The 23550-nt window shown below is 60.0% G+C and overlaps 1 protein-coding gene across 1 annotated transcript in view; it reads left to right on the forward strand.

The window, feature by feature from the left end:
* The first annotated feature begins 1496 nt into the window (after window positions 1–1496).
* Window positions 1497–23550, forward strand: part of ARHGAP26 (Rho GTPase activating protein 26) — a 157051-nt gene continuing 134997 nt past the window's right edge. The window contains 2 exon segments of the mRNA XM_050905360.1: window positions 1497–1517; window positions 1663–1817. Coding sequence (XP_050761317.1) covers window positions 1664–1817 — 154 coding nt within the window. The 5' untranslated portion in view covers window positions 1497–1517; window position 1663.

Here is a 23550-nt window from a genome sequence, read left to right on the forward strand (position 1 = left end):
CTACGTGAAGCCCGAGCTTCGTGCGAGACCGTCCATCTTCCCCAATTTGCAAAAAAGCATAAAGCTGGCACCGGCTCTGCATCGCGTTTCATGGCTGACTTGACAGGAATGCTGCCCCGTCGCTGTGCTCGATCTGGAACGCGCTCGCTGCGCGGCGCATGGGCTCGTGTTTGCCGAGCGGTGGCCGCCCCGCGCCCTCCTCGCCGGCCTGAATGGCTGAGCTGGGGAGAAAGGGGGAATTCCAGTCATCCGGGGATTATCCACAAATGTGTCTGTTTGTCACAGTCTGGGGTGAGAGGCCGTCACCAGCTCGTACGTGCGTGTGCCTCTGCCCGGGGGGAGGCTGCGGGGTGGCTCGCCCTGGACTTGGTGCCATCATTTACGGCAAGAATGGATTTTCTCAAATCTCTGGGGCCGGCGCTGATGTTTTATTGCCGATTACCTGACATCCACCTTATGGCAGCCAGAGCCAAAACCATGAGGAGGAGCAATTGTTTTGTGGGCTGCAGTTTGCTCCTGGAAGCTCCCAGTCGAGGGAAGGAGGTGACGAGGCAGCTGCTGCGCTCGGGCCAAATTCCTGGCGTGTTCCTGAAGGAAATGGGCTGCAGGGAGAAGCGGCCGGGTTTGTGCATGGCTACGCAGCGCTGTCCTGCCCATCACCACCTCCCTTGCTGGGCTGGAGATGATGCGCTCCTAGGGACGTGGTGGGGAGGGGGACCTGCAGTCCCTCCGTGGTTCCGGGCTGGTGCCCCTTCATAACCAGCCGTTTCAAGAGATTAAGGGTTTATTTTCTCAACTCGCGGTATTAAAACCCGGGGGAATAATCTCCGACACAGCTGTTTAACGGGAGGAAAAACGTGCGAAGCTGCAACCCAGAGAGGCCCAAGCAGCTGGACACGGACCGGGCGGTGGATGCGGCTTTCCTGCAGGCCGGGATGCGGGTTTTCCACGCAGCCCTGCGGCCCCGGGCCGGGAAGATCCGCGGGGAGTGGGGTGAGACGCGGGGCACGGCCGGGCGAGGCCCTCGAGCAACCCCTCCTGTCTCTCAGCGCTACTGGCGGGTACGGGGGCCGAGCAGGGCCCGGCCCGGGGCTCACCCACCGTAACCGGCAGCCCGGCTCGCGTCGGGGCCGCGGGGAACGGACGCTCCCACAGGCCGCGCCGGGCGGGTTCCCCCTGAGGCGCCGCCGGCCCCGCCCCGCCCCCCCGCGGGCGCCGCAGTTGATTGGCTCAGCGGGCAAGGCGAGGCGGAGCCGAGGAGGGCGGGGCGGAGTGAGGGCCGCCTATTGGTTGGAGGGGCGGGCGCGCGCGCGGGCGGAGGGGGGCGTGTCGCGGCGCGGGGGCGTGTCGCGGCGGCGGCGGCAGCGGGCAGGGCGGGCGGGCAGGCAGGCAGCGCGCGGGCCCTGCCCGGGCGGCGGCCCCAGAGCGGCGGACAGCTCCGCCCCCGCCCGCCGCGCCTCAGCGCTCCGCGCCGCCCGCCCGGCACCGCTCCGCTCCGCACGGCCCGGCCCGGCACGGTACGGCCGCTTCAGGGCGGCGCCACCACCGCGCTTCGGCTTAAAAAAAAGCCCGTTTCGTTTTTTAATTAATTTTTTAAATTTTTGTTGTTGTTGTTTGTGGTGGCGGTGGTGGTGGTGATCGGTGCGCGGGTGCGGGCAGCAGCATGGGGCTGCCGGCGTTGGAGTTCAGCGAGTGCTGCCTGGACAGCCCCCAGTTCCGGGAACGGCTCCGCTCCCACGAGGCCGAGCTGGAGAAGACCAACAAGTTCATCAAGGAGCTCATCAAGGACGGGAAGTCGCTCGTCGCCGCCCTCAAGAGTAAGTGAGGGGCCGGGGGTGGCCCTGCCGGGGCCCCGCGCCCTCCGGCCGGCCCCCCGGCACCGGCCCAGCACAGCCTGCCCGCCGTCCCACCCGGCCCGTCGTTGCCCATCCTGGTCCTGGTCCATCATGGACCACCTGCTCCCATCTGCGTCCCCCCAGCCCTTTGTGGTCTGCCTGGTCCATTGGGACGTGCCTGGTCCTGGTCCTGGTCCATCAGGAGATGCGTGGTCCGTCAGGATGTGCCTGGCCCTGGTCCATCGGGACTTTGAGTGGTCCTGGTCCACCAGGTCCCAGTCCATGGCCCTCAGGGGTTGTGTCCTTTGGGGCTGGTTTGGCTGGGGTGGGGGTGATGGCTAGGTACCGTGCCCCCCGCCCCAGGTTGTCCTCTGTCCCCTCTCTGTTCAGAGTGGGGGATGCCCAGTGCCCCCTTTCTGGGCTCTGCTCAGGCTGGCCCCACTGGTGCAGTCTCCTCCGTCCCCAGCGGCGTATGGGGAAGTGGAGACGGTTGTTGCGTGGGAGAGCTGCGGGCTGGGGGGCAAAGCTGCAAACCGCCGGTTTGTGGTGGGGGCTGTGCGGGAGGGGGACGCTGCGACGCAGGCTGCAGCCCCGGGGCCGGGGAGACCCTCACCTGCAGCCGGCAGCGCCCCAATCCCCCCTCATGACCAGGCTGGGCTGGCTCCCGTCCCCACGGCCGGGGCTGGGGACACCTCTGCACAGCCACCCACTGCCACGGTTGGGTGGGTTGCGCCCTCGGGGTGCCGTGCTGGGTGGGCCGCTCCCCGAGCGGCGGCTCTGTTCCTGCTGTTCCCCCCACGGGGTCATTTGGGGTTTTTTCTTTTTCTAAGTTTCTTTAGCCCAAGTCACAGATCACTTCCTTAGTCAGTAGCTTTACTGTACCGAGCATGCCGGCAGCGCGAGTTGTCACCTTGCCGAGCTCGCCCTGCCCTGCTCCGGCTCAGTGCCGTGGGGCGGTGGGATGGGAGAGGGGCACGTCCATGCACACCCGTGCCGTGGATGCCCCCACAGCATCCCGTGTGACGTGCCAGCCTGGCCTCGGGGATGCGGCGGGGTTATTTTGGGAGCTGAGGCGCGTCGTCGTCACCCCCGGGGTGCGCAGGCAGGTGATGCTCTGGCCGAGCCCACCACCCCGTCCCATCCCGGCAGGGCTGAGCCGCAGCCGTGGGGGCTGATTCCTGCTCCCTCCCCTTCAGCGCTCACAGCGAGCCCCACGGGTGCAGCTCCCCTGCGCTGGAGTAGCAGCCAGTAACGTCTGGATTACAGGGACCCCCATTGTACCAATTCTTGGGCGTTTTGGGTTAAAAAAAGAACCCCAAACCCGACAGCTATGGGTGCGTTTATGGTTCTGCAGGTCTGAGCTGTCTTCTGCTGCGGTGTGTTCGCCTGTCGAGCTGAAGGCAGCCTGTGCCTGGCCCTGCATGGAGCATTCATTTTATCGCGGAACAAATCCTACAGCGTCGTTCTTCACTGGAAATAAATTTTAGGAATTAACCAGTGGGTCCCAAGGGTGTTTGTCTCTGGGCATAGTCAGCAGGCACGTTTAGTGGGTCGCTCAGCAGGTGCGGCCGAGGGGGCCGGCTGTGCCCTCGCCCCGGTCACGCTGCACGGCAGGTATTTTGGGGTGTGCTGAACCGCTGCCTCTCCCGCCGGCCGTGGCCATGCTGCACGGCCCCCGCGCCCCGGGCTGCCCACGCCGGGGCAGGAAGAACGCTCGCCGGCCTCCGGAGATAAGGATGTTTTTATGGCTGAATTGTTTTGTAGCCTCTATTGAATGCGTTCCTGGATTAGACCTTAATTCCTGTGCAGGGCCGGGAGTGTGTTCCACTGATGCCCGGGCTGTGGTCGGTAGGGGCATGAATAATGATGATTTTGCTGGAGGGTTAATTAATGCCTGAGCACCGGCGCTGCCTGGCCTCGTGGCTGCCTTGCATGCGTGTGCGGTGGCAGGCTCCCCGCAGAGGTGGTGTGCGGAGCCCTTTGGGGGAAGGTTTGGGGGTGCATGGGGCAGAGCGCTGCCTGAGGGGCTGGGGATGAGTGTCCCCTCCCTGGCTGTGATGCTCGGTCGCTCTGTGCATCCTTCTCCTGTGCGTGGCCCCTTCTCCGCTGTGAGAGTGACTTCACCGGCTGTGCGGCTGCCGGCGAGCGTGGTGCCTCTGACTTCTCCAGCAGAGACCTGGCGCCGGACAGGATCTGGCCCAGCTCTTTCCTCATGCGTTACCCTTGGTGTGCGACAGGTCTGAGGTCTGGCCGTGTTGCGTGGGCCATTACAGACCCTCTGGGCGTCCGTCTGAGCGCGGATGGAGATGCTCCAGGGGTGCAGAGCTGCTGCGCTGCTTCTTGCCGGGTGTTGTTCCCATTTCACTACTGCAGGTGTTTGGGGCAGCACTGCCGTGAGCCAGAGCCGGTGCAGGTGGTACCTGGTGGCCATTCCTGGTAATGATCAGGTGCTCGCTTCTCTTACCTGGCTTTTCGTTTTCTCCGGTGTCTCCAAGCGGCTCGTCTCCCCGTGGATGGGCAGGGCGGCCTTATCTTGCTGCCAGCATCGCCTCCACGCACACTCCTTGGCCGTTATGGAGGGCGTGCGGATGTGGGGCCGGGCAGGTCCAGGGAGCAGCAAACCCCCGGCGTGGGGCACGCTGCCTCTGGAGCGAGGGGCTCGGAGGGCATCTTGGCTCTTGGCACAGCGAGGCGGCCTGCAACCGAAGTTACTTGAAGTCTTGGCAATATCCTCTCTCATTTTCCTTCCTCTTGCGTTTTCTGCTGAATGTTTCACATCCTCTTTGTTTTAAGACAGGCGCGAGGGGAACGTAACTCTTTGTGTATCAGCGAGGAGCGAGGCGGAGGGGCGGCTTGGACGGGGCTGCGGCATGGTTATGCGACAGGGAGGAAGATGCAGGAGGGAGAAGGACCTGGGCAGAAGCGCTCTCCTGTTCCCTGCTTGGCCCCTCGCAGCCCCCACGCCGCCGACACTGGTGTGGCAGGAGCGGCGTGCAGGGACAGTGAGGCTGGTGTAAAGGCACGTAAGAAAGTCTTGGGATTTGGTGGAGGAGCTGTTCTGCAGCTACCCTGCTTTTGCCCTCTGTGAAGGTACGGAAAGAAATGGGACTGATTCACAGCGCTTTCTCCTTCATTTAAAAAAAGAATAAATTCAGAAGGTTGAAAATAATCCTCATTTACTGAAGGGCTGGTCTTGCTAAATATCGTCTGATGCCGAGGGCACCTCTGGACTGTGTGCGTGTGTGTATATATATATATAAATACTGTTTTCCCCCCCCCCCCTCAGTGAGTATCTGTGCCTATTTCTATTGTCTCCCTTTGCTGCTTGGCTGGTATTAGGAGTGACCTGGTTTTCAGCAAAATGTGTCCCTCTTCCTCACTTTTACACCATACATAAATTATTCAGAAAGTTTTGCAAATGCAAAGACCTCAAGTGAGACATAAATAATGAACTGGAAGCTTGGAGGCTGTGAAACTTGTTCTCCAGTGAAGGAGCTGTGGTGACCATCGGTACCAGGCATATGGAAGCATTTTGCCCCTTTGTGTGTCCTCTGTGCCTGCGAAATCGGGCAGGCAGGGACTTGCGTCCCGGCCGGCGGCTGGTCCTGGTACAGCGGCTGTCCGTGATGCCGGCATTGCCTCCAGCCCCTCTGTTTTGATGGAGGGGGGTATCAAGCCCAGTCGCCCAGATGGTGATGCAAAGATGCTTTGCAGCTTGCTTCGGAAAACGAGCAGCGCATGTAACGATGGAGATGTGGGGGTGCAGGCGACTGGCAGCCATCGCCTCCCTCGCGCCGCTGCAGGGGGCTGAGCGGGGGCACCCTCCTTGTCCTCGTCCTTCTCCTCCTCCTCCTCCTCCTCCCCACGGCCCCCAGGTCTCCTTGTGCTGACAGGCGCTGTGTCCCCGTGGTGAGGGGGCTGTGGGGGGCTGTGAGCTGTCGTCTCCTTTGGGCGCTGGGCCTGCAGTCCGGTGCCCTGCCACGTTTCTGCTGTTGTTTTGTTTTGCTTCTTCCTCCAACTCCCAAGCACTAATTTGAAGCCACTGAACTCGTCCACGCCCCGGCCGCTGCTGCGCTCGCGCATCGCAGGCTGCAATTTGGGCAGCGGGGTCGGGCTGGGGCCGGCGGGGGCTCTAGCAAACCCCCTCCTCACGAGGGGGGCGAGGGCCGGACCCTGGCTGGGCTGTGCCATGCCCGGTGCTCCCGCGGGAAGGGCGGAGGTACTTGTGCTCCTGAAAGGCGCAGTTGGGCTGGTTTGGGGTTTTGGATCATTTTTCCTTTGGCTGTTTTTTTGGCCGGGTCACCGCAGAGCTGCGGCCGGGCGCGAGGAGGGGCAGGACTGAAGGGGGATGCGGGGAAGGGGTGATGCTGGGGCGGACCTGTGCCCTGTGGTGACTGGGAGCTCGTCCGGCCCTGCCGGCTTCCCCAGGACAGATGCTGCTGCACCAGCCCACAGGTCTCGTACAGGCTCTGCCCTATGCCGGCTGCGGTGAGCGGCTGGGGCTTGCCCCCTGCTCGCCGGCTGCAGTTTCCAGCTGCACAGCCCTGGTGTATGCAGGCATGCTATGCGCGAGGCTATCGGAGAAACGCAGTCGCCCTTTGGTCCGTGCACACAGTGCGTGGTTTTAACGAGCTGCCCAGTGGGACAATCAGCGTTTGCCCGTGTAGCACCGGCGGCCTGGGCTGCCACCACAGGTGATGCTAGGAAGGCTTTTGCTGTGGCTGTGGGGTTTTTCCTGGGACACATCCTGCTCCGTGGCTGCTGTGCAGCTTAAAAAGCAAAGTGGCGTGGTTGTGTGGTTCCTGGCGGTGCCGTCAGCGTGCTAGGCTCTGCCCACGGACCGTGCGCTCTGGGATGCACTTGCACACAGATTCTGTTCCACGTCTCAGCAGCCTCTTGCTGAAACCGAGCCTTTATGAAATGCTTGTGCCTGTGGCTGTGGTGCGGCAGTGCCGTACCCGGAGCTGGTGCTGACTCCACAGCTCGCCTGGAAGCGAAAGTGAAACTTTTGTCCAGTGTTTAACCTGAGCAGTTAATTCCATTTTGATACAAACAAGGCTTGGCCTGGCAATAAGGAAATGTTTCAGACTCTGGCCAATACCTTCAGTTGCCTTCTGCCCCAGCCGACTCTGCTACCGTTGGTGCCTTTCCCTGCCCGCTCTGCGTGCCCCCCAGTTCGGCACACTCGGTCCCCTCCGGGAGAGGCACCCCGACCAGAGTGAGTCTGGGGAAGGCCCTGGCTTGGGTGGGTAGAGCTGCCCAGCTCAACGGGCAGATAGGTAACACGGTGCTGTGCACTCGAAACGTCCTTGTTTGCCTCTCCAGGGTGAAAGCCCTCAGGTGTGTTGGAGGAGGAGCCGTGTCTTGGGCTGCTTTGTAACCCGGTGCTGTCTGGGGTGACGGGTCCTTGTGCCGCAGGCGCCCGTCAGCGCTGGGGAGGAGAAACCCGAAGCCCTTCTTGGATTATTTTCATCCTTTTGCCCTTCTGGTCCCTGAAGAAAGCAGTTACAGCCCAAGCCTTCCCATCGCCCGTGCACAGAGGAGAGGAGGGATTGAGATACAGAGGTTTAGGTCTGGCCTTTCCGGGAGCGGCCCTTATTTTTGCAGGTGCAAACATTAATGGTTAGAGACGTGCTCCTGGCTCGGAGACAGCTGTACTTCTGCAGACTTGGGTTTGGAGGAAAAGGAGTGTTATGCTTTCTGGAGGGTACAAAAATAAAAATAAACCCCGCATTGGGTTGCTGTGGCCACTTGCGTTTGGTTCTGCTCTGGTTGTGCCATGAGAAATGGCGTTTGGCTGCTGCCATCGAGCGCTCGGTGCTGGCTGCCTACGAGCAGCGCTGGGGTGCGAGGGCTGCCAAGCTGAGTTGCGCCGCACTTGCTGCACAGCCCATTTCGCATCTTCCAAGTGCCGAGGAAATTGCTGCCTCGCGGCGGGGAGGGTTTCCTGGGGCTCGGTGGCAGCACCACGTCCGAGCGGGCAGAAACCCTGGTCCCTTCCCGGGCGGTGGGACCCAGCTTTGCCCAAGGAGCTCGCCCTGTGCTCGGAGGAGTGGGGAGGTCTCTGCCAGCGCCGAGCCCAGCAGCGGTGGGACACGGCCAGGTCCCCTGTGCGGCCGCCGTGGGCTCTCCGCCTTGGCTGGGCGAGTAAACCGCAGGACCAATCTGGGGGGAAAGCATGTGGTTTTGGGGTTTGGCTGCTGAGATGAGTTGCTTCTGATTTTTCCTGCTTTGTTCACCCAGCAAAGGTGTAATGTGGCTCCCTTGTGTCAGGGTGTATTTTTCCTCTCTCTTCCTTTCGGAGGGCCATAGGAAATGTTCGGTGTGGGGAATACTTTGTGCTATGGGAGAGGTACGTGGTTACAGCTCAGCCAGTCCTGCGCCAGCAGGGCCAAAGGCAAAGAGGACTTCTTCCTCCTTTGCATGACCTGTGTGGCTTGTGCAGTCACATATTTAATACCTTGTCTGGTATTTTATTCAAACGAGGGGTAGTACAAATGATAATACTCTGCTTTATTTTCAGCACAAGTTGAAAGCTCCTCTTCTTCCTCTCTGGTGGAAATTAGCAACAGGAACATGTTCTGCGTGGGAGATGCTCTTTGTTTCCGATGGTGGGTCTCCACCGTGAGTCGTGGAGGGATCGTTGTGCAGCCAGCGTTGGCTCCGGAGCACTGCACACTTACCCTGTGTGGCTCAGCCTGATTGTAGGAAGGAAAACTTGGGATGCGACAGCTGTTCGCCCTGCCGGGGTGTTGCAGTGGTTCACCTGCGTGCACTGCCCATGGTCGTGATCCGTGCAGGAGGCTCGTGACGACATCCCCAGGCAGCATTCACCCATCTCTCCAGGGGCCCCCCGTACACAGCCATGACCCCTCAGTGCTGGTGTGTTTGGGGACCGATGGTGAGAGCCAAACTCCTGAGCGAGGTGCGCTGCTCGAGTCCCGCCTAGCCGCCGAGCTGGTGCAGCAGGCAGGCTGTAACCCCACGGCTCCCATCCCTGCTGTGCTGCTGGGGCTGCAGCCAGATCCGGCCTCTTGGCAGCGCCGGAGAGGGAAGCTGGTGAGCAGAAGGGCTTGGGCGTGCAGGAGAGTGTGCGTTCGTGATTATGTCTTGTCAATTATGCTGGCAGAAGGCTCATTAACAGGGCTCGGAGATCTCTTTAATTGGGAGCGTGCCACAGCACCTCTGGGCACACATCCCAATACACCGGTGTGGTGACAGTGTCTGGAGAAGCCGCTGGCCCTGTGCGTGCTGCTGCCTGGCCATGGCACCAGCACTGACTGGGTGTCCGATGTTGGGTTAAACTCAACCCTTTTCGGTTGGCGGGGGATGGACTGGGGAATAAACAGCAGCTTTGAGAGGCAGGGGCTGGGACTGGCTGCGCTGCCGAAGCTGGCGTAGCCTGAAAGTGCACGCTTGTGTCTGGGGAGAAAAATCTGAGCAGGAGGTGGATAGACCTGGAGGGGGGATGTGGAGGGGCAGGGTGGGATGTGCTGGTGTTCCTCCAGCACCAGGAGCCGGGTACCTGCTGGGTCCTGCTCATACTTCCAGCGTGGAGCAGGTTTGCCTGGTTTGGGTCAAGAGGCCGTTTTTCCAAGGCTGCAGATGTGCCAGCACAGCCACGTCTCGTGTCTCCGTTTGTTTCTGCAATCCCGCTGCGCTGAGCGGTGCATGCGGTGCGCGTGGTGTTACCTGCATGCCCCGGGACACGGGCTGGGAGCGGTGGGCTGTTTTGATTTCCTTTTTTTTTTTTTTTTTCCCCTTTTTTTGTTCCTTTGGGGGTGACAGCTCACAATGACGTTGAAAATGCGTGCGAGGAAATGCCGTTCCCATGGTTGCTGCGGGGAGGGTGGGAGGCGGCGGTGCCGGGGCTCTGCCGTGTGTCCCCATGCTTTCTGCAGGTTGGCACACGCGGTGCTTCCCTGGCTGATCCCAGCTGGGCAGGAGCCTGCAGCTGGGCTGGGCTGGGGTGAGCAGGGTCGGCCCTCTTGGTGCTGCCAGCCCCCTCCCTGGCTGGCAGAGGGGAACAACCGACCCCTCTGCTCTCACCCCCTCCCCGCAGGCACCCTGAAATCTTCGTGTGCTTCTCCCTGAAACCCAGGGAGCAATGCCACGGCCAGAGCAGCGGCCGTGCACCAAACAGGGCAGGGGTGCTCAGGGGGTTTGCCTCCCTCCACCCAAGCAAAGGGGCTTCAGAAACCCCCTGCCCCGTCCGAGGGGCAGCAACGGCGGCATGGCAAAGCAAACCCTGCCCGTGCTGTGGTGGTTCTGGTTTGGGACGTTTTGGGCAGCCCTTCTGCACCGTCCAGCAGCGGGACAGCAGTAGGATGGGCTTTGCTGGGTAACTGTCGCTGTGCTTGGGTTTTTTTTGATCTGTCGGTTTTAAGCAGACCTGAAGGAGCCGAGTTCGGATGCGGCGTGATGAGTAGCTGTAGCGTGACCACGGTGGGCGGGAAGGGGAGGCAAAGCGAGGGGGAACTTGTACCAAAACCCGCACAGCTTGTTCGCTTCTTGGCTGCTCGGTGTGAATCATCCTTCCCTCCTCCCCCGGGCACGCGAGCGGCTGTCACCGCAGCCGCCGGAGCCGAGGCTGTTTTCCCTGTTTTCCTGGCGCGCTCCCCCCGCCGCCCCGTGCCGAAGGTGCTTCCACCTGCTCCTCTTCATTGCTCCGTGCAAGCGCCTGGGGGCCCTGGGCCTGCGGGCTGCACGCTCCTGATGAGGCGTGCTCGTTAGGGCATCACCCCGGCTCTTAATAGCAAGGATGGTCTCAAGCGCGGCTTGGAGGAACCGGGAATTGCGCTCCTCTGCCGCTGCTCCCGCCTGCCGACGGGAGCCTGGGGGTCACGGCACATCTGGGATGCTGGATGCGCGCGGGGCGGGAGGGTGGCCGGGGGATGCTCTGCAGAGCGAGGACTGCAGTGCAGAGGGGGAAGGGGACGTCTCTGCGGTGATGCCAAGCCGTTTTCTAGCTGGAGTTTGTGGGAAGTACACCAGCCTCCGAACCATCTGGCTCCGGCACGTGGAGCGGCGAGCGCAGCCGTGCCGTGCGGGGGCCGGGGCTGCCTGTGCCAGCGCGGGGGCGAGGGGCCAGCGAAGGGCCCAGGTGCTGCTTCCTCACCCTTCCCTGCGGTTTAGACCCACAGCCGGGGTGCGGTGCTCCCCGTGGCACCCCATCATCGGGGGCAGGCAGCAGGCACTGCCGGCAGGTGGGGGCACCGCTGCGGTGCAGTGCCCGCTCAGGCAGCTGCCGGCACGCATGCTTTCTGTCCCGCACCAGCCCAGCTAGGCAACTCTCTTTTTTTTTTTTTTTATTCCCAAAAGACAAAAATGCTCCCTTTGTTCTGGGCTGCAGTGTAAAAGAATCTATTTTAAAAAGATATGGACAGTTTATCTACAGCCGGACCATAAATAGCTCATAAAATAAGAACTGTCTTTTTCCCCAGGGTTTGCCCAGCTCCCTGGTGGGTAGCCGTGCCGTGCTGTCCGTCCGGCAGCAGGGCCGGCGGAGCGGCAGGGCCGGTACCTGCAGCGCTGCCTTCGCAAGCTTCGTGTCATGTGCAGTGATGTCCTCGAGGACGTTATTGCAACCTGCATTTAGTTGCCGTTACCCCGGTGCGCTCGGTGTGCTGCATGTGGTGTGCGTGCATGTGCATGTCTGCACACCCACGTGCCTTTTTCTTTTTAGTGGCTTCTAATCCTGCATCAGTAGCTCAACGAGGGAAGTGTAAAGGGTTCTCTGCATGGGCCGAGTGACCTGTAAAATAAGCTGGCTTGCACCTTTTTAATAATACTGCCCGGTAGAGCATCCCTTTGCTGGTTTTTTTTTTTTCTTTCTTTTTCTAGCTGAAACAGCGTCTGTCCAGAATGATGCCCTTGCCGAGTACTGGTTGCTTAGCAATGTTTTACAAAAAAAAAAAAAAACAACCCCATTGCAGAGCAATGGCTCTCCCCTGCTTTCCCCCCGCGCGGCCGGGGGCAGCGGCAGCTCTGCCTTGCTCTTGCAGGGTTTGGGGGGAAGGCCTTGCCCTTGCTCCATCCCTGGGGGAGCGGTGGGATCCCCTGGGCGCGTGGGGCTCTGCTCCTTCCAGCCGGGGAGGCAGGTGCTGCCGTGGGGAGCAGGGCTCTGCTCCGGGGCTGGAGCCTCCTGGGAGCATTTGAGCGAGGGTGGTCTGCAGGGAGCCGGGAAGCATTTCCCGGTATTGCATTCCCAGCCCTTTCAGTGTCGGTGGCCACGAAGGCTGGGAGAAAGCCCAGGTTAAAGGCAGCGATGAGCTCTGGGCCATGCATCCCGTTTCTCATCCTGCGTGCCTCCCTGGGCTCTGGTGGAGTGTTTTTTTTTTTTATTTTTTTTTTTCCTGCCGAAGCAGGGAAAAATTGACTCACTTGCCAGTGATGTTCCTGCGAGCACGGTGGGATTTTTCCTGTTCTTACAGCTGAGGTGGAGGAGCACCGGAGACAAAAGGATTTCCGCAGCCTCCTTGGGAGGAGAAGGAAGCAGGCTGCTGTAAAATTACTTTTCGAGGGGCTGGGAGCTGACCCCGCTTTCCTGCCCTGGCTGTGGGCACGCCGGCCGCTGGCGAGAGCCGCTGCTGGGATGCAGCCCCTTGGGACGTGGGCCCTCGCGCAGGGGTGGCTGCCAAGCTGAGGAAGGGACAGACGAGGCATTGCCCCATGCCGTGGGCAGCATGTGCCGTGGGCTGGCTTGGATGTGCCGGAGAGGACTCCTGTCCTGCCTGTGGGGATGGGGCGCAGACCCCCTCCCCGCCCGGGACGGAGGGGGTCCATAGACCCATCATCCCCCGCAGGACCCCCATGCTTCGGCACCTGCTTCTTGAGAAATCAAGCCGGCTCCCTGCCGGGCCAGCTATTAACTAATTAGATTTAATAACGAGCTAATCCAAATGCGTGGCTGGTGCCCGAGGCAATCTGCTCCCGCCCAGCGTGCGGTGTCTGGCCGGGGGCTCTGCCAAAGTGCCCCCCTTCTGCCGTGCCAGGACCCCCTGCCCGGCGAGACCCCCACCCGGCCTTCTGCTCCGCTAATGGTCATTGCCTCGGTCAGGAGCAAATTTCTTCTGGATTAGCGTCCTCTAAATCGATTAGCTGTCTCAGGCAGGGCATTTTATTCTAATGAAAATGTGATTCTGGGCTCCAGTCGATGAATTATTGCAGCAACGAGGGTAATCTGCCGCCTTTCTGTGGGTCGTTCCAGGGTTTGGAGAGGAGAGAAACAGAAAAGGCTCGGAGGAGGAATTATAATTAGCAGGGGAGCACGTTACACTATCACGGGCTCACCCACGCTCCCCCAGTGAGGGAGCTGGGGGGAAAATGGTGAGTAAAACTCACTGTGAGTAAAACGTGGCATTTCCGTCATGCCATCAGAGGCAATTTACTGTAGGTGTAAGGCTGGATGCGTTTGCACGACAGGCTGGATGCGTTTGCACGACCCGCCTGGTGCTGGTGGGAGAGCGGAGTAGTGGCAAGCGGGGCAGCTTGCAGATGGGGGGAAATGCAATATTTGAAGTCCTTGTTGCCTGGAGGAAATTGGAAATATCTTTCATAGTTTCGGGCTTACAGCTAAGCAAGCGCGGAGCTGCAGGACAGCCGCTCTCCGCAGGCGTGCCATCGCTCTCCTTGCAGCAGCGCCGTTCCCAAATGCCTCGCCCTGGCCCTGGTTGTGATAACGGGGATTTTCACTACTGCTTCCTCACAACATTTTTTGCTTGTGCAGTCGGCTGCCTTTGGAAATGCCAGCCAGGGCAGTAGTTTTCCATTTCATTACTGTGTCCCTGAAGTTTTCCAGGCACTTAAGCCGTCGCCCGCGTTTGCTGTTTTGATGCATCCCTCTTCTGTGTTTGAGGATTGAATATTTACATTTGATTTTATTCGGAGACCTTGTCTGCTCCCACCTGAGCTCCCTCCCCTTGCTCTGACGCCTGGCCGCCTGCCCAGCCTGCCTGCCGGCAAACTTTCCGCCGGCTCAGCCGTCGCTTGCTGCCGCGGCTGCAGGTTGGGACGGGCTGGGGGGTTCTGCCATAAAACAACACCAGGATGTGAACAAAAATAAACACGGGGAAAAATGCCAGACCTGGTCGTTGGGTGGGGAAGCAGAGAAATCTCGTTTTGTTTTGTTTTTGCTGCTAAGTGCACGAAACGCTCTCGGTGTTCAGGGCCAGCGCAGGAGCGTGGGGGTGGCACCCTGAGGATGCTGACCTTCCTCGCACGCATGGACCATGCTTGTGCCCCAGTGCAAGCTGCTGCCCCTTCCCGGGGTGTGAATGGGCCGTGCTGGGCATGCAGCACGTGCCCCACCAGCAGCCATGGGCAGCGATGCTCTGGGAGGCTGTGGGAGGACTGGGATGTTGCCACGTTCATGCAAAGCACCAGGAAGCCCCCCCGGGCGGTGGGCACGGAGGGCTCTGCGCGGTGCTGGTGGGTCGGAGGGCGGCTGTGCCGATCCGGCGTGCCGGTTCCCGACATGGTAACGGTCAGCCTGGAAGCTGCCTGTCAGGGTGTCGGTACCCAGCTTCGGGCCCCTTATCTTCAAAGACTGTCCCAGGGGTTTCGTAGCGGTTCCCAGCCGCTGCTGAGAGGGCTCTGCTCACAGGCAGCTCGTCTGCATTTCTCCGAGCCCCGGTGCTCCTTGCTAGGAGCGAGGACCCGCTTTAGGATGTGCCTTTCTGCAGCAGCAGACATCTATCTTCTCAGCATCTCCAGAACCGGGAAGCCTTTCCAGGGGTCGTCTGCATCATTCACAGGTTTTATGTTCTTCTTCCTTGTCCTAACCACAGGTATGGACAGCTCGCGGTGTTCTACCGACCCGGCATGTGCAGGTTGCATTTGCAGCCTGCTTCTGGATTTCTCAAGTCATTTTATTTCTATTGCTTTCCTTTTCCCCTACCCGGCATCATCTGTGTCCGCTCTCTGCCTGTGCCTCTGACGCGAGAGCTGCTGCAGCTCGTTACACGCCTCCTTCCTCTCCACAAATAACCCGGTTAATGCAGAACTGGGGCAGGGCTGAACTGTGCTGGGTGCTTAAACCGAGCACTTCGCTTTGGAGCAGTTACTTCCAAAAAATCCCATTTGGGCAAGTAGAGAAATTAGTGCAAACTTTCCATGCAGGGCAGGACAGACGGGAGCCTCCCTGCATCTTTCTTTCCCGGAGGGACGGAGAGGTTGTTGAGCCCATTGCTGTTTGATGCTTCACGTGCCCGGCACTGAAGTGAGGGTCGCTTTGGGTGCGACCCTTGGCAGCAGTGAGGACCGCTTCATTAACTGCTTCGTTAGTCCATCCCTGCTGCCTTGGCCAGTTATTCTGCAGTCGCGCGGGGAGGGGGGGAACAGGCAGAGCCGTTTGCACGCACTGGGTTTCTGAAGCGTCTCAGCCACCGTGAGATAAAGATCTGAGTCATGAAAGTTGCTGTTTGGGTTTCGCTGCAATAGGAAGTGATGGGCAAGTGCTAAGAAAAGCTGAACAGGAAGGATGGAGAGCAGCAGTGAGACCCTTGCTCAAAGCGTCTGCGGCCAAGCAGGCTCTACCAGGCTGAAACGTCCAGAAACAGAAAGATCAGGGCTGGATCCAGGTCAGAGAAGCGAGGGCAGAAGGGCGAGGGCTCTGATTAACCCTCGGCTTCCTCAAACCAGGAGACGGCCGCTAGAAATAGAAGAGCTGCCGGAGCAGTGTGAGTCAAAGGAAGCAGCTTCTCGCCTCCCGCGCTGTCGGAGCCCCGAGCCCCCACTGCAGGATGTCACGCCAGGCTGAGCAGCAGGCTCGCGGCTGCCAGCAGCCTGACTTCCAGCCACCGCCACAGGCTTTTTTTGAGCGGGTTACCAAAACATGCGTTGCAGGTTTGGACCATTTCTAGCATGGGTGATGGGAGGAGCAGGCAGGAGCCTGTGATGCCTCATGCATCCATGACCAGATGTCCCACGCAGCTCTTATCTCCCTGAAGTTGTTTTTACCGATTTTAAAGTTTGCTGCAAAGCACCATCTCGCCGCCGGTGCTCCGGTGAGCCGGTGCCCAGGGCTGCAGCTGGCGAGCGGGGGCTGAGGTCAGGCTCCTGCCTTCTCTGCGAGGCTTGCTGCGGGAAAAGGAGCTGCCTTCCCCTGCCCCTCCAAAGTGAGCAACGGCCCCAGCCCACACAGTGGGTAGGGGCTTCCTTCTTGCTTTCTCTCTTTTTTTTAAACCTGTCCCCTTTATTCCTTGGCACAACCTGCCTGGCGATAGACAGGCAAAGTCAACCACTGCCAGCAAACCCTCCTTTTCCCCGCAGCTGGGCTGCTGCCCTTCGCCTTCGAACGGGGCCGCTGAGGGCAGACACCTGCAACCTCAGCTAGCTTGTGTCCCCGTGAAACCTTCTCCCTCTTCCTGGAAATCCAACCAGGATCTCCAGGAGATCCGATGATCCTTCTGGCTTCATTTCCCTTGGATCTTCAGTGCCTTTCATCAGGAATCTCAGGAAGCTTTGCAAAAATGTCCTGGCCTGGCAAGGCTCCCAAGATAACTCCAAACGTTATTGATTTGAGGGTGGCAAGATGACGTGGCCAGGGTGCTGGCCTGGTGGGCAGCAGGGGCGTAATTTTTAGCTGTGCAACCAGGCAGTCCTTCCAAGGGCTAACTTTGTTTTTCACGCAGCACAGAACTTTTATCTCTTAAAATACCATGGAAATAATTCACGTCTTCAGCATGTTACTCAAATCTGATCTGCTGTTTGAGCGCAGTCAATAGTCCTCATTCATCCTACAATGGGTTCTCTGTCCGTCTGGGAAACATTTTGCCGTACGAAGCCACGTTGAGTGTGTGAAGCGAGGCATACGGTGATGCCTTGGCTGGGCAGCAGTGCAACGTGCTCCCGTGGTTGCAGTAAAAGGCTGAGCAGAAGCTGTGGCACCTCCTGGGTCTTCAGTCTTGGGGCTATCTTGGACAGATCATTCAATTTTTCTTGCGCTTTAGCACATCCGAGCAGTTTTGGGTTTTTCCCTTGAAGCATGATCCGTAGGGTGTATGTATTTGTAAACTTTCCATGGTAAAATGAAGTTTTGGGATTTGGGGAGGCAGGATTTGGCCTCCCCGTGTGTGCCGCTGAGATGAGGCTCGGCGCTGCGTTTTGGCTGGAGGCCGTGTGTGCAGTAAAGGCACCGAAATGGGGTCTGGGGGTGCTGCAGGGCACGGCAGCGATGCTCTCCCTGCCTCGGGGGGTCCCGTGTGGGGCGAGCACAGGGACTGCGCCCATTGCACTGGTCCTTGGAGTCATCTCCCACTGGGTTTGGCACCCTCAAACCTCGATCTCCGGCACGTGCTGAGCCGGTGCAGCCTTTCCCCAGGCTTTTGTGTGCGAACATGACAGCAGAAGCTGCTGCTGGAGATAGGGTAGTCTCTGCTCATCTGGTTTTATGTATTTACTCAAACAATGAATCAGAGGAAACCTGCCAGCAGCTGCAGTCCCATCCTAAATTACTGATTGACTCCAACCGCCCGGCGGAGAGGTTATTTAATAAACAAATCATTGCTAATTATGTATGAAAGTGTCTTGGGGATTGTGCTGGGTCCAGAGGACCGCGACGTCTTGCAGGAGTGGGGCTTTTGCTGACCTCCGCTGGGAAGCGCAAAGAGAGAGGATTTAAACCTCTTGGAACAAATTGAGCATTGAATGACGCTGCTCCGATGCTTCATGCCGACCCCAGTAGCGCATGGGCTGGGTCTGTGTGGGGGCTAAAATTTGATGCTGGTGGCTGCAAACGCTGATTTTCAGGCACGAGGCACTCATTGCTGGATTCCTGCGTGAACTGCGGGGCTGTGGTTTGGTGAGAGCATCCCAACCTCAGCAGCGTGGCAGAGTGCTTGCATGTGTCCGTGGGCCGGATCCAGTCGGCCGTTCCTAGCCCTGACCTTTCCCAAACCCCCATCCCTGGGCATCCCCGAGCACCGGGGGATGTTGCATGACCCCACGGCAGCTTTTCTCCAGTGTTGTGCCTGAAGCCCCGGCTCGCTGGGTCGTCACTGGCAGCGGGTGCTCGCTGCGGGGACAGACACCATATTGCCTCTTTATAAGCACCCTTGGTGGGCTGTAATCCGGCTGTTTTGGCCACTGATTAGAGCGGCTGTTCCCCGGATTACCTGTCCCGGCTGGCCCCTGCCCGCCATGGGGTTGCTTGGTGCCGGCTGCCACGGCCCGGGGAGGTGTGGGGCTGCAGAGGTGCCGCCGGGGTGGCCGAGTGGGCTGTGCTGTGCCCCACTTTCTGTGCAGCCAGATGGGGGGGTCTCCACTGGTGACCCCCCAGATCTGCCTTCTCTGGGCTCCTGCATCTGGGCTGTTTCACAGGACAGACCCCCAGCTGGATCCTGCCCCGGCATCAGCGGAGGAGGCTCCTGGCAGGCGTCGAAGGTGGTAGTGGAGGTGAACCAGCCCCTGCCGTAGCCACACACTGTGAGACCCCACAGAGACCCTGCTGTGACCCCACGGGAGTGCAGGGCGAGGAGCTGCCCCTTGCTGCTCTGTGTCCCGCTGCAGTGTCCCCCATCCCCTCCCCAGGGCTGGCAGCAGCGCGGCTTGCACGCCGGGCTCGTGGCTTGCACGACAGGCTTGTGGCTACCACGCAGCAGCTTGCACGGCACAGCAGGTTTGCCTCGGGGTCAGCCCGTGGCACCTGTACATCGCGCTGGTCCCCTTCTTGGCTGGCTGCCTGCGGGTGCTGGTGGAGGCAGTGCGACCCAAAGCAGCGTCCGTGGCTGTGCATGGGGCGACCCGCTGGGCTGCGAACCCCAAGAGCTGTGGGGTGGAGGCACCTGCGCGGTGAGATCCCCAGCAAACAGCGAGACTGTGCCGCTCTCTTTGCTTGAACTGTTGCTCTGGGATTTGCACTGTTTATGTTGAAGTGTTTCCGTCCGGGAGCTGTCACCGACCAGCGCTGTGCGGGTGTGTGTTCCCCCTGTAGCCTGGGCAGATGATGTCTGATGACGGTCAGACCTTGCACTTGCGCAGTGTCTCCTGTGTGCAGATCCCAAAGCGTTTTGCAGACCCCGAGGCTTCACCTCCGTTGTCCCCGGGAGGCAGGACCCGTCGTTTTCTCTCGTCATGCTGAAAGGGGAGCTGCTGCGTGGAGGACCGGAGAGGCTTGCCCGTATGTCCGCAGCTGGTGAGAGCACTGGGAGCAAGCCCAGCTTGTGTCGGCCCACCCTGCCGTGCAGCCGCGAGACCGTCAGTCCCTTTTGCAGCCCTGCGGGCACACGTGCAGTAAGGAGGGCTGGAGGCATTTTCTTAAAAAATAGCCAGAAGATGGACCATGAAGTAGATGCAAATTTTTTTTTTTTTTTTTGAGAAGCTTTAAGGAACTTGTCAAACCCACGAGAGGGGAGCTGGTGGCTTCTGTCCTTGTGGTTGCCAGCGGGAGTGTGGTCACCTCCGCAGCGAAGGGGCTGGGAACCCGCTTGGGGCGGTGGGGCCACCGGTGCTGCTGGGAGGGGACAGGCAGTGCCAGCGCCAGCAGCCAGGCAGAGGGACCCATGAGGAGGGGACAGGCTCCTGCACTGTCAGGGACCGGAGACCCTCCCGTCCCTCTCTGGGGGGCTTGCGGGGGACACGCAGCCTGAGCCTGCTGTTCCCTGCCACGGGGGAAGGAAGGGGCAGGAGTCTCGGTTCCTGTTGTCCAATTGAGCATTAATATAGGCTATTAAGCAATTTTCTTTGCAGGAAGTGTAGAAATACCACTCTGCGTGAGCACAACCTCTGTCAGACACTGAGAGCGCTGGAACTTGCCTTGCAGTGTGCAACTGGCCTCATCAGCATCCTTTGCTTTCCCCCTGTGTAGCAGCATTAACCCTTCACTCCCGGACTTGTCAGCAGGTTTGTCTTCCACTTGAACCGCCCGCAGCATCCTGCTGCTCCTGCCTCTGTCCTGGGTGCCCTGATAGCCCAGCTGAGCCAGAGCTATTTTTGCTTTTTTCCAGCTTAAATGACAAGCTGGCTGCAAAGTCAGCTTTGGGGGGAGCCCCCGCTTTCTGAGCCAGCAGTATAACTTTTTCCCTGGCCAGCCTGATCTTTCAAACATGTGCTGCCGGGCCGGGGGACCATGCTCCCTGGCGGGCAGTGGGACCGGGTAGCGGGTGGGTAGGAGGGGATCTCTGTCGTCTTGACGTTTCAGTTTTGATGTGTTATGGTTCCCCTCTCCGTCCTGTGGTCACGTTTCCCAGCTGTCCATCCTAGCCAGGAAAAGCACCCAAGTGGAGGAGTTGCAATCTCTTCTCAGCCCCTTATAAATTTTGATTTAAGGGAAAAGCTCCCAGGCTTTCAGGTTTCAGCACACCTTACCTCTGTGGTCCCTTTGGGAAAGCCTGAAAATGTTTTAAATGCTGAACACAAGGAGTGGGGGTGGTAGGGGTGTTGCACAGAGCTGAGATGTCCGGCTGAGGAATAAAGCTGGGAAAAGAGCTGGGAGCCAGTGATCGGGAGAGAGCGGTGCGAGTGACTTCCCTGAAGTGGTTGAAGCTCTTTGTGCTGAGTCACCCGGACTGGGGATGTGTTAGATCGGATGCCTGCGCCCCGGGAACAGGGCTGCCCCGTCTCACAGCAGTGTGTCCTGGGGGAGACCTGCGCAGGGGGGCTGCCCCTCTGCGGTGCCGGCCGTGGACCTGGCTGGGACGGGGTCGTCCCCATTGCACCCGGGGTGCTGTACACATGGAGGAGGGTTGTGAAATCATGACGTCTTCCTTCTATAAATGGCCTTTTTCAATAGTTCCAAATTCCTCTGGAAGGGGCTTTTTATGTAAAAAACCAACCACTTCAGTCTCATTGCAGTAACAGCAACCACTTCCCAGAAAGAAGATTTAACTCTCAATAGCTGAGGAGGAGGAGGAGGAGGGATGCCAGGGTGATCCGGGAGGACGGACAGTGGGAGTGCGAGGTGATCCCTTGCAGCAGGGGTGCTGCGGGCTGGAGTAACGTTCGCTTCAGCCAGGTTTAGAGGGAGCCCCGGTGCCTGGAGGTGTGAGGCTGGGACGGGAACTCAGCCAGCAATTATCCGGCTCGCTGGCTGGTGGAGGAAGGAGGAGAGATGTGGGGTACCAGGGGAGATGTGGGGTACCAGGGGAGAAGCGGGCTGACCCCTGAGCCAGGCGTGAGGGAGGAGGGACAGGCAAAGGGGTTAACTGGGGGCTGCCTCCAGGCGCAGGCAGTTGCCCTCTGTCCTGCTGGGAGCTTTCCCCTCTCCGCACTGTTCCTGCAGTGGATGGTGCAGATGCGGTGGATGGTGAGGATGCTGAGCGTGTCTTTGCTGTGCGAGGGATGGGTGCTGTGGTATTTGGTGGCACACCGCGTGCCCCTGCTCTGACTCTGCAAGTGGCTGCTTCCGTGGTGCACGCCTGGGCAGGACCCTGGGTGCCGGCAGGGCAGGGCTCCGTGAGATGCTCCGTCCCCTACTGTGGGAGCAGAGTGGAGGCGTTTGAGGGGCACGGCCAAAATTGGTTCCTGAACGTCTACTAAAGGACTGGTCACAAAAAAAGCAAAGCTGGGGCTCAGGAGTTGTGCAGGAACTGATGAAGCCACAGCAGGCAGGGAGCAGCCCGGAGGCAGATCCCCTGCCCGCACCTTCATGCTGCTCAGTTTTGCCATGCTGACGGACGAGCGATGCCGGGCGCTTTGATCGCTGCTCTCTGACTTGCTGCCAGGAAAGACAGGATCAGACCTCAGAGTTCAGCTCCAACTCCCTCCTTGCCAGGACAGGCCCCTGCCGGTACCTCTGCCGTCTGTGAGGTCACATCTCCTTCCGCATCACTTGTCCCCGTCGTCTGCAGTTTTCTCCCCCATTGCACCCAGTTCAGCTCATAAACCCTCTTCCAGGAAGGGAAAGTGCTCGGGAAGGGGAGCGCTGCTGGGCTGCTCCTGGAAGCGGTTGAGCGGGTAACCCTGTATCGCAGTAACGAGCTGATACATCGCTTTTAAAAGGGCATTTTATTTAGATTGTTGGTTGCTGTAGCTACACAGCTGGACCTCTGGCATGTGGTGCGAGTGCCTGTTTTCTCTCAAGTGGACTTTCCCGAAGGGATTGTCTCATCCCCGCCAGCCCGGGGGTGTGAATGGGGAGCCATGGGAGGTGACGAGGAGGAGGAGGAGGACTGTGATAGCAACCCCCGTGGGGCGATCAGCCTGCAGAGGGGAAAGGAATGAGTCATGGACGTGGGGGCTGTGGGGCAGGATGGTCCTGTGTTGGAGCGGAGGGGAGGACAGGGCTTCGGACGGCACGTGTAGCTGTTACTTGAGCACAACGTGTATTGACCAGAGATGGTAGTTCAGGCGCACTCACCGCGCGTTGTGGTGTGCTGGGCAGAGGAGCCTCGGCTGCATTAGCACGTACGCAGGCATTACCTTGCAGGTGGGACGGAGATCTGCTTCGCTGCTGCTTGGCCAGCGTTTTCTCTGTGTGGTTTTGTCTCGGATCCTGGGTGCAGGCGGGCGCGTGGCTCCATGGCGGCAGCCCCGGGCTGAGGCTGCACCCCAGACCCTCCCGAGGTGGCTGCAGCCTGAAGCGGCAGGGGCCACCGCTTGCCCTCCCAGTGTTTCAGCAGCTTGTGCAGGGCTGTTTTCACCTCCTGGGGTGTCTCTGCCAGACATCGCGCTTTCCTTGCTGCCCCTGGAGATCTTCAGTGCTCTGTGCTGCAGCTGCGAGGCGCGATGGGCGCAGGAAAGGGTCATCGGCAGCAGGGCTGCAGGCTGCGCACCCACGTCGGGGCACCCCTGGGCTGGCTGCCACTGCGCTGTCCCCGCAGCCTCGCTGCTTCTGCCAGCACCTGTGCATCCCTGGATCCATCCCGGCCGGCCCAGCTCCTGTCCTTGCAGGACCACCATCCGGTGCTGCCCGGACCCCGAGCTGGTCGCGTTGCTCAGGCGGAAGGATTGTTCTGGCTTTGTGGTGGTTTTCCCTGATGTTGCGGTTGACTGATGAAGCCAGCCGGAGAACTTGGAAGCAAAACTTTCGCAGCCCTCGGCGCAGCCCGGCTGTGACTCATGCGCGGGGTCTGGGTGGTTTTACTCGTGCACAGGAGGAAGCAGAAGTTTCTGTTGAGCCTTTGTAGGATTTTGGGTTTGCTCGTCCACAGCCCTGGGGAAGAAGAAGCCTCAGGAGCTGAGCTGGCCCATGGAGGGGCCACCCTGCTTTCCCTGTGTGCCCCTGCCTGCAGCGCAGCCGGGAGCTTTGGCTGCTTCCACTGGAGGTGTTTTTCCCCAAAATGTAGATGAGAGGTTCAAGCTTTTAGGAAAACAGAATGCTAGGGGCATGGATGGGTCTAACGTGGCACAGGGAGGATGATGGGACCCCTCCTCACCGGCTCCTTGTTTGCTCCCAGACGTATGGTGTGGGTGCGGGTGCCCCCTCTCCTTTTCTGGCTGAGCCTGCTGCTAATTTTAGCATCGGCTTCGCCCCTGCGACTTGGCTGTGTCGTTCAGCGAGTGGCTGCCAGCGATCTTCCTTTATCGCTGTCGCACCGGGAGTTATCTCCTTCTCCCCCTGCCTCTCCCTTGCCTATTTATAAGCACCGCGGGCCATTGCTGTCGGGCGCCGCCGGCTCCGAAGGCTTCTTGGCTTCGCTCTGGCTCGTGCCTGGTCCCTGTGCCTGGTGGCTGCAGAGCCCCGACCTCTTCCTCGCTCTCAGTGAGGAGGGATGGCTCTGGCAAGGGGTGCTGTGCAAATGCTGGTCACCCTGCCCTGGGCCGCCGGAGCTCGGCT

Source organism: Gymnogyps californianus, chromosome 14, assembly GCF_018139145.2.
Source record: "Gymnogyps californianus isolate 813 chromosome 14, ASM1813914v2, whole genome shotgun sequence".
Lineage (NCBI taxonomy): Eukaryota > Metazoa > Chordata > Aves > Accipitriformes > Cathartidae > Gymnogyps > Gymnogyps californianus.